The following is a 10,438-nucleotide window of genomic DNA, read 5'->3' as shown; positions in this document are numbered from 1 at the left end:
GAGCGTGGCTGTCTCCTGGCGCACAAGCTGTTCCCCGTCAGGGCTGCCTTTCGGGGCAGGGGGGGCAACGGGGCAAGTCCGGCGGGGCAGGAGAAGTGTGCGGCTTTGTGCCCGCCGGAGGCGTTCGCTTTAAAAATAAGCAAGCGAATGATGAATTGACAGTCCTAAAGCGTTTGGCTTCTTACAGCAGAGTCCAAGCGTTTCATCAATAACGTATTTAATTTCGTTCTCTTAAAAACTGTGTAACTCTGAAGATGTCCCAAGTATTTCCAAACCACCTTCTTTTTAAGCCCCTTGGGGGCTAAATTTTCTGCTAAAGCCAACTGGGGGGGGGGGGGGGGGCGGAAAAAAAAGTAGGTTTATTGCTGTCCGGCCTCTCAAGCCTCTGTGCGTCAGAGCCCGCGGCAGGTCAGGGCGTGGGCAGGTCTGTGGCTCGCGGAGGCTGCCCGTGGCACCGGCCCCGGCACGGCACCCCCAGCAGCGGTTCCACCCCGGCACCCCGGCCCCAGCGCCTCGCTCCTGCCTGTAGAGACACGCTCTCCGGCCGGGGCCGGGTGAGCGCCAGGGGCAGGAGGTGTGGTGCACGGGCTTCTGCGCCGGAGGGGGGGACCGGCGAGGACCGGGTTTCTGCCATTGAACGGCTGGGTTTGTTTAGTTGTGCTTGAGCGACGCAGAGCCCTTCGGCCAAGGTGCCTGGAGGCTGCGGAGCCTGTGAGTAATAAAAGAAACGCACCTCTGCCTCCTTATGCCGGGGTGTGAGAATGCAACGCCCCGAGCAGGGACACTGAAGCAAAACGGGGTAGCAAGGGGTGAGGTGAAGCCACACCGCCGCGTGGAGAGACCTCCAAGAGCAAGGTGTAGAAACAAATGATGCTCTCGGGGGTGTTTTTGGACATCCCTGGGTCACAGTGCTGTGACTCTGCCATGACAACTGGTGCAAAACACGAGGTAACCAAAATGGGGCCCACTTCTGCACGGGACAATGCCAAACCAGTTCTTACCTCTTGGGGTTTTTTGCTATAGGTGGAGTAGGACTAGGCTAAGCAGGGGACATCTGTCTGTAAGGCTACTGAAATCCTGTCCCAAGCTATAGAAAGAGGGTGTGGATGCTTCAGAAGATCAACCGGCTTGATGAGTGTGAGGGATGCACAACAGAGGCTGAATCCTGCCTGAATCCAGGCACCACTGCAAGCAGGGCTTCCTCTGAAAGCCGCCTGCATGGGCTTGGTCACCTAAAATACAAAGGCAGAAGCCAGCCTCTGCAGAAAGGATCTTCCTTTTTGGCTCCCATAGCTGTGCTGTGGGTCTTGCAGAGACCCTGCGAGTAGAGGAAGGGAGAAAAGGTCAAGAAAACTCTAAGGACATAGAAAAAATCTGTGGAGGGACGGGGGAGGCAGGGCTACTGCTGCTCCCCAGCTCTGACAGGCTCAGCTGGACCCCCATGAGTGGCAGAAGTGTTTTGGGGGTGTGAGGGGAGAGGAGAGGGGAGAAGTTGCTGTCTTGGTTTTGACCAGTGTATAAGGAAGAGGAAGAAGGATGTCTTTCAGGAGGGTTGTAGGTTTGTGTGGTAAAATGGGAGAAACAGACACCTTTCCAAAGCTGCTTGGAGCATGGAGCAAAGTCTGTGGTAGTGATCACTGAATACCTGGGATCTAGATGGGTGATGGCTAAATTGCAAGGTGCCCAGGATGTGCTGAGGAACGTCAGGTCCATGCAAGCTCAAGGCTGAAATCCCAGGACCTGGTTGCCTTATTGTGCGGAGATTTTGGATAACGGTTGCAGCTGAAGCTCTGGTTTCCTCAGGAGTTTCCCTGAAGCCCCAGGAAACTATATTTGGGTTGCAAAACTGACCTTAACCAGCCTGCACATAAGGCTCCTCTACCTCCAAACCGATGTGTGTCCACAGGCACGAGCTGCCGGCCGGCACCTGTCTCCCTGGGGGCTGGGATGGAGGACTGCCTACCAGTGTCACATCCCATGTGGGCTGTGAGCCATACCTGCATGCAGCTTGCCTCGGGCAAGCTGGCCAGAGGTTGTCTCATGCCTCTGTAGTCATGCACCTGCATCAAGTGCTGTGCAAGGTGCTCTTGCTTAACGCAGCTTAAGCGTGAGGAGCAGGCAGCAGATGGAAAGCCCCGGACCTCCTGTGGCTTCTCCTCTGGGGTGTGTTGGAGGGTCAACTTTCCAGCTGCCCAGCTGTTGTCATGGCCTTGGAGTACCTCCCCAGTCTCCCATCTGTGATGCCGATACTAGATCCTCCACAATGGAGAAGGGGCCAGACAAAGGGTTGCCACATGTGGAACAAGGGAACAAAGTGGACACCAAGGAACAGACTCCTTCCATGCCGATCCCTTGGAAGCAGAGGGAGAATTATACTAATATGGCAACATCATTACAGTGTCTATTTTTAGGTCTACAGTAAAGGCTCTTCTTTCCCTCTTCTTCTTCCCGGTCTCTCCACTTCCCCCCACCCTGCAATCCCACTGGACTTAGGTAAGGTCCTGGAGAGCCTTAGGTTGCCTAGAAGGATGCCACTCTAGCTGATAACTGTGTGGCGGTGACCATGGCCAGCTTTCCTCCCAGCTACAGTAGCCTAGGAGATGGGCTTGCCCCAGGAGAAGATGCTTGCTTTCTCGGACAGGCACACCTGCAGCAATACCTGCCCAAGGAGAGGCAAGAGCAAGCCAGGTCCTGCCTGCCAGGGAGGAGAAGAAAGCCAGCCTGTGGAGAGGCAAGCGCATGGGCTGGGTGACAGGTGTGAGTGCTGTTGCTACACTGCAAGGGGGTCTGTAGGAGAGAAAGGGAGGGAGAAAGAGGTTCCTGTGATGTTAAGGAAGGGGTTGTGGCTTTGTTAATCACTCTTGGTGTGATCTGTCATGCTAGCTACATGGCACGCTCAACCCTGCTATCTACACGGCAGCTGGAGCAGACCTGCCTTTCCATGTAGTATCCAGAGTTCACATGCCTGCATTCAAGCAGGGAAGATGTCCCTGTTTTTTGGACTACTCCCTGACTCGTGATGTCTCTTAGTGGGCAATAACTAAAGGCTTTTCAAAAATCTCCGGAGTTTGCGGCACAAAGATCCATGAGGCAGGCAGTAGCCTCTACAGCTTTCAGATAAGTAGAGGACCAGTTTCCATCTCAGGTTTGGCAGACTCTACAGTGTTGTATTGCAGACCACATGTGGTCAAACATTGCCCAGACGCAGATCTGATCTGCAAGGCAGTTTTATGCTGGTTGATCAACAAGCTTGGTAGGGACAGAGCTTCAGGTTGACCTCACAAACCTGCCATTTTCAAGTATAGAGCCGTACAGCTTCAGGTTTATTGGGCTGGCCTCCAACCACCTGGTTGGGAATAAAAATGGTTTCTTACCTTGGAAATAATGAACAACCCCACCTCACACTGTCTTGAGAAAATACTTATGTGCTCTGCTGCTGGTATAATGGTGAGCGCACTAGATATCTCTCCATGCCTAAGCCTCAAACCACTGCAGAAATGGTGGTAGGAAATTCTGTTTTTCCCTCTGTCACTGTTGGAAGTCCTGCCTACCCTAAGAGAAGAGCTGCTGAGGAGGCCGAAGGTGGCATTGTTAGAGAGGTCCCACAATGATCTGCCTCAAGAAACTCCCCTTCATTGACAGCTGTGTCTGCTCTTATTTTCCAACAGCTTCTTTGAAGAATCACTGTCAGTAAACCCAGCAAGAGAAGGTACAAGTGCAGATACTCTAGCAGAATAGGGGTGTTCAAGCTGCTTTTCCTGTTGTCTGCTCAAGTTGGGCCCATTTCAGCCTTTCTTCTGCAGCTTGTGTTTTCTTAACCACCCGGCAAAAGCAGCTGTCTCAGGGTTGGTGTTTTTTCCTCTCCATCACACATGTGCTCTGTCCCTTTGAAAGACGGGCTTCGTTGGCGCTGGCATCTGGGCTTGTTTCTCCAAGAGGTCTCATACCTCTAGTGCTTTTATGCTGTTCTCTCTGAAAGGGGATGAATTCGACGGGGGGTGCCTGGCCCCAGCCTGCAGGATATAACGCTCTTAGGAATTTGGTGGGAATGCTACTTGGCCTGGCTCCCGTGAGCCAGCTGCAGCCTGAGCTGCTCCCTCCTTCCCTCACACCTGACTGGGAACAGGAGGCTCGGCTCCAGTTCCCGGCATGGGTGGGAGATGGTGCTACCCTTAGCAAGGTGCTGCCAAGCTGTGCACCACAGGTATGTGTGTGAGATACAGATAAAGCGCCATGGTTATCAATTCAGTCCCGCAGTAGTGCTGGCCAAAATGAAACAGCCAGTGGGGTGGATAACACGCCCTGGGGTAAAGCTGGCTCCTTTGGAAGAGGAGCGAGGTAAGGGCACTGAATTTGTCCCCTGTCCATCCGGGTGCAGCTGGTGTTTCTAGCCAGGTGGAAATGTAACACCATGAGCTGAGGTTTGCATGGGTGCTGTTGTGATGATGAAAACTCTACTCAAAAGGGAGCCGAAGACACTGGCTGCCCCTAGAGTGGTTCCAATCTTGTGTAGCTCAAGTATCAGGGAGAGCTTGAGTTACCAAGTGCACACATGGGGAAGTTTCTTCTCTGAAACTACTGAGAAGCAAGGGATGGGAGGTGTACAGACAGGCTGGCAGGTTCTGTCTATCCTTCTCCTCAGGGATAATTTATATTTGTGAGTAAATCCTATTGTACTCATCTAACTGAAGACTGTCTTTGGTTTTTCCCAGGTTGCATGAAGATGGCAAAAGGTGGTGATGGCATACGCATCTTGCAGGGTCTATTAGTCTTTGGGAATGTAGTCATTGGGGTGAGTGAAGTGGGACAAGTATGGGTGGATGCTTCCTTCCAGTATGACACTTCTTAAAACAGCAGTTCCCAGCCATGAAATCCCTCTTCATGTGTGAAGCCTACACATAAATAGACCAGTAATGCATGACAGGAGGGGTAAAGGAGATCTGTGCTAGCTGATCAGTTGGGTGGGGAGGGGACAGCAAGGGACAGCAGAAGCTCATCCACAAGACCAACATGAGTTGTAGGGGAAGAGCCCTTGCCGCTGACCAACATCTGTCCAGCCACCTTCCTCCATATAGTGATGGGAAAGGTTCTGCTAATTCTTTCTTAATATCCTCAAGTCCTAGGCCTGACTTCTCAGGTTTAGACTGAGTGAGTTTTGCCTGCAATTCTTCTGTGAAGGCATAATACAAGAGAATGTAGAGTTGGACAGAGGAGGAGTTGAGTAGCTCCTATTTGGCAGGAAGTTAAAGGAAAGGAAAGCAGTCTGTCTTTTTCTGTCTCTGCTATTTCTTTGGGGAAGCTTGATCTAATGGATTTCCCAAACTTGCACTTCTCAGATGTGCGGCATTGCCCTGACAGCAGAGTGCATCTTCTTTGTGTCCGATCCCCATGGTCTCTACCCTCTGCTGGAAGCCACAGAAAATGATGACATCTATGCTGCTGCCTGGATTGGCATCTTTGTTGGTTTTGCACTCTTTGCTCTGTCTGTCCTTGGTATCGTTGGAGTCATTAAGTCCAACAGGACCTTGCTGCTGGTGGTAAGTGTAGCAAAGTTTGCCTACTTCTTGCTGCTGAACTGAAAAAATGCCACTTTACTTTCCCTGCTCACCTTGGTAATCACCCACTGAGCAAAGACAGGAGTCACCTTGTGGGACACCACAGCCATGATCAATAATAATCTTTGGCCTCTTATCACTAATAAAAGCTGTCTCATGTCCATTTCTCTTCCCACATTTCATAATGTTCTTAGATTCAAAGCATTTGTTTCCTTCTTATCCCAGCTTGTGCCCCTTGTACCCTCTCCTACCTCCTATACTACAGCCTTGGTTTTCAGCCAAGACACCAAAATTCAGACTTACACATGCATGAGAAGCTCTGGAACCAGTTTGAGGGAATTAATGTTGATAAGCTACAAGGGAGGTTTAAACTGACTGGCTTGGCCCTGACCTTGCCCTGCAGCAATGCAGAGGCACTTGTGCAATCAGATGTATCTGGGATGTCGTTTAGATTGTTGTTTCTCCCCACCCCTTGCTGCCTTTCAGCTGTCATATAGCATTCAGTCCAGGGGCTGTTAAGTAATGACTTCTGTACAAGGCATTGGTATGTGTTAGTATACCAAATATGGGTGCAAGTAAGAACATTAGACATCAGCAGGCAGGCAGAAATTACAGGGGTGGGGACAGAAAGCTTTGGATAAGCCAAGGACAATGTGAAGATGTGAACAAATCTCTGTACAATTTCTTACTTAGTCTTTTAGGTTGGCAGTGGTGAAACCTAATTGGTGCTTGCATTAACAAAGGGTAGAGCCGAAAACTCTGGAATCCACTCTCTCTTGGATTAATGTGGGATGGAAGGGTGTCTGTTTTAAACGAGACACACGTAGAGATCTGAACTCTTGTGCCAGGGAATTTTCCAGCAAACAGCTGACGGAAGAGAATTCCCTTAACTCCAAATTTTGGTGTCTTGGCTGAAGCTCAAGGCTGTAGTATAGGAGATAAGAGAGGGTACAAGGGGCAGAAGCTGGGGTAGGAAGGGAACAAATGCCTTGAATCTGAGAAGATCATTATAAAATGTGAGAGGAGAAATAGAGGCACGATAACTCCAAAGGGAATATGGGAAAGGTTAAAGGGATTGTGCTGAGAAGGGAAGAGAGACAGGGAAATAAGACTGTGAGAGGTGATCCTCAGGATCTGTTTTCATGGAGGCTCTTTGCTCACAAAGTAGGTGTGCTGAGGAAATCTGATGGTGCAAAATCAGGAGGATCTGAACGACACCCTAAACTGCCCCTTCTGTTTCCACAAAGTACAAGCTCTCCTGCTAGGAGTGAACAGCTTTTTTTGCTGAAAAGCTTATAGCTGGCAAGTGGAAATGGAAAGAGGAGACATGGCACAAGCATAAGTTGCCAATGAGATGCCACAAAGAAAAGAGCAAATGTTATTCTAGGATATACCAGGCAAAGTATTTTCCATAGAGGCAGAGTGGTATTAATGCTGTCTATCTCCCACAGTATATTATTCTGATGCTGATCACTTATGCATTTGAAATGGCTTCTTCCATCACAGCAGCAACTCATCGAGACTTCGTGAGTATTTCTTTCCTCACATATTTTTGCAACTATGCTGGGAAATGTTGCAGTTCTAGGGCACATGGTGGTCCTGTTCAGTGTAGTAAATGGCCCATGTGGTGGTACAGGGTAAACTCAAAGGACTACTGCTGAGTACTATGACCCCACATGGAAAGTCTCCAACATCGTTATTCTACTCAAGGAAACAACTTCATTCTTTATAACGTTTTAAAATGTTTACAACCTTGTAGTTAAGGAAATAATAGCATGGGTTAGCTGAATCATCAATACAGTGTTTAGCCTTTCAGCTACAGACTGATTAATCTATCATATATGCAGAAGACAAATCTTCAGCTTTGCCCCAGGCAGCGTTACTAGTGAGAGAAAGATTACGTGGGTTATTTGAGATACTGGTAAGGAGGGAAATGACTTGTGATGCTTTAGTTCCAAGCAACATACCAAATGTAACCCACAGTTTCTACACATCTCCTGTGATCTGAGATCTGGTAGAGCCTGTTTAAGAGTTGCGCTCAAGGTCTACATCTTTGTTGCTTCCGCTCCTCAAATCCTGCTCTTTAATCTTCTGTGTGTAAAACTGGGGGAGAAGCAGCATTCCTGTTCTCCAGCAGGACACTGAAACAAGCAAACAAACCCACCCCAAGTAACCCTATATTTGCTTTACATGGCCAGTTATTTGCATAGTTCCTGCATTCTTCTCTGTTTTTTTTCTGTAGCTCACTCCAAATCTCTTCCTGAAGCAAATGCTGGAGAGGTATAAGAAGTCAGAGACAGACAACAACAATGACAAATGGATGACCGAAGGAGTCACAAAGACATGGGATAAACTCATGCTTCAGGTAGTAATAACACTGAAAACTCTCACTAATTACTAAATGCTCTGCAGCCCTGGAATTTCAAGTCCTCCTTGCGGCCGCTGAGTAATAAAGAGGATGGCATCTGCCTTGAACCATAGAGAAAGTCTGGCCACACTCCCCATTTTGCTCATTTATCAGATGGCAGACTGTGAAAGGCATGCATTTCAAAAATCTCTCCCGTAAACCTGTGGTTAATGCCTAACCAGCCATGTGCAGCGTCCAGCGACATGCAGTGCTTGTGACTTGGGCCCATAAAGACTGTTCCCTTCTCTTGCCCCACAGAACCAGTGCTGTGGGGTGCGGGGCCCCTCCGACTGGCAGGAGTACATGTCTGCCTTTCGTGTCATGCACAGTGATGCTGACTTCCCTTGGCCACACAACTGTTGTGTCATGGATGCCCAAGGATCTCCTGTCAACCTCGATGGCTGCAAGCTTGGAGTCCCTGGCTACTATAACAGCAACGTAAGATCCCCTCTGCATTTTCGAGTTAACGTGTGTTGGTCAAAAGCACCTTGCTGGAAGGGAAGGAAACGGTGAATAGCCTTCCTCCTCCATTGTAAGCTACAAGTGTTCAAAAGCTTTCTGGAGGAGAAGCAACACCTGTAGGGTCCTGGCCATGTTGCTGAACACAGGATAGGTTGTAGTAAAGGATTTTCTGATAGAGAGAGAACTATTAAGAAAACTCTCACAATGCCACCAGTAAGAATTGTCATCTCCAACACACAGATGGACAGCAGCTAGATCAAACTTAGCCCAAAGGTGAGTGCATACAATATGAGTGAGCAAGTCAGCAGTTCTCCTTCTCAAGGTAGAAATTTTAAGTAGATCAGCTTGTCCTACTCAGACAGATTGCTGGGTCATCAGCATCAACTTCTGCACTAGAAAGAATTTCTAGAAAGCATTCGTGTTTCCAAATCTGCCTGCAGCTTCTTGATTCTGGAGGTCAACTCTGTGTTGGTTATATATGTATACTTGGCAAGTGGGTGGCACAGGAAGTTGTCCTTGAAGAGTCTGAGATGGGTCTACTTTGTATTTGGAGCTAGAAACAGGTGGGCTCTCTGCAAGTTGTCAATAAGCAGTGTAGCTCTGGCTTGTCTTCTTGAGAGCCTGTGAGCTACCCAAATTGCAAGAGGAGAGGAGCACACCACCTCAGTCTCTCTCAGAGGCAGATAAGCTTGTTGCCTTGCAGTACAAGCTCAAAGCAAGTGTTGATTCATTCACGGTTGTCTTACAGGGTTGTTATGACGCTATTTCTGGACCAATGAACACACATGCCTGGGGTGTTGCCTGGTTTGGTTTTGCCATCCTCTGCTGGACTGTGAGTACTTAATATTTGCCTTTATTTCCTCTTCTCTTTTCTTGTTAATCCACATCACCCAGTTGGGTGGAGGTGGATAACAGGACCGACACATTTAAAATGTCTGTAGACCATAGTTATTCATTCGTCACCAGTCTGCCTGTAGCCTGTTCCACTAACAGGGCTACATTTACAAGTTCCCCTCCATTCTGGCTTCCACAGATGAGGAGCTAGATGGCCTTCCAGCCTGCTGTGGCCTGCTGCCATCTCAACAATACAACACAACAAACACAGCTTGCAGATACTTGTTTGTGAAGGGTATTGGATCATCTAAACAGTAATCATGACAGATAATTCAGTTTCTAGTTCAAAGACTTTTTATGAGTGTTTTAAGTACTCAGGGTTCTGCAGCTTCTTGACAGATAACCCCAGTGAGCTGAGTGATCCAGTCAAGTAGTTATGGCTGCACATATCTTCTTTCTTCACTGTGAAGCTTCTGTGCAGATAAAATGCTTTAAGCTTCCTCTGCCTAAAGAGACTTTGCTTATCAAGAATTTCTGTTGCTCTCTCCTACCAGTAGGACTAAATGGGGCTGGGGGACAGGTGGGGAGAAGGAAATGGGGAGCAGAGAAACTTAATAGTCTTGTCGTTTCAGTTCTGCGTCCTACTTGGTACCATGTTCTACTGGAGCAGAATTGAATACTGAAGGCCTGATGTCCTCAGCACTGTCCTGAAGCACTGCTTGAAACTGCATTCGTCTCCTGCTCCATGCTTCTTGTGCCGTGGAGAATTTGAAGACTTCCCACTACCTCTCCCATATATACTTCTTCCCCTTCAAAAACTTGACACACAGAGCTGATGACTCCAGGAAAGAATCTTTTTGTCCCTTCCTTGCAACTTGTTCTGCAGCCTTAATGTCTCCTGGCTGAGGCACAATCCTTCTTTCACTGTGCAAGAAATCCTTGGAGCATAAGATAAGAAGTGGTCTGATTTGTTCTGTGATAACATCAGAAAGGAAAGTGTCCATCCACACGTGCTCCAGAAAAATCTCTCTAAAACTAGGTTGAATGTAAATTATAATGCTAAAGGCTCCGGCAAGGGCTATGTGAGCAAAACTGTAACCTCCTGTGACCAATAAAGACGGATGCTGCAAGGGAGAAGACTGCAGACCTCTCTAATATATTTTATCGTTCAGCTTCTGTT

General features: G+C 48.4%; 1 protein-coding gene across 1 annotated transcript; it reads left to right on the top strand.

Annotated features, from left to right (window-relative positions):
• Positions 1 to 4,723: 4,723 nt before the first annotated feature.
• Positions 4,724 to 9,941, top strand: UPK1B (uroplakin 1B; the record flags this gene model as incomplete). The annotated part of the gene is made up of 7 exons (XM_082002573.1): positions 4,724 to 4,792; positions 5,337 to 5,537; positions 7,007 to 7,081; positions 7,798 to 7,920; positions 8,221 to 8,400; positions 9,173 to 9,256; positions 9,891 to 9,941. The coding sequence occupies 7 exons, from the start codon at positions 4,724 to 4,726 to the stop codon at positions 9,939 to 9,941; spliced, it is 783 nt and encodes a 260-aa protein (XP_081858699.1).
• Positions 9,942 to 10,438: the final 497 nt, after the last annotated feature.

This window comes from Phaethon aethereus (assembly GCF_964289735.1).
Source record: "Phaethon aethereus genome assembly, chromosome: 1".
In the NCBI taxonomy this organism is placed as follows: domain Eukaryota; kingdom Metazoa; phylum Chordata; class Aves; order Phaethontiformes; family Phaethontidae; genus Phaethon; species Phaethon aethereus.
This window is presented reverse-complemented; position numbering and strand designations above follow the sequence as displayed.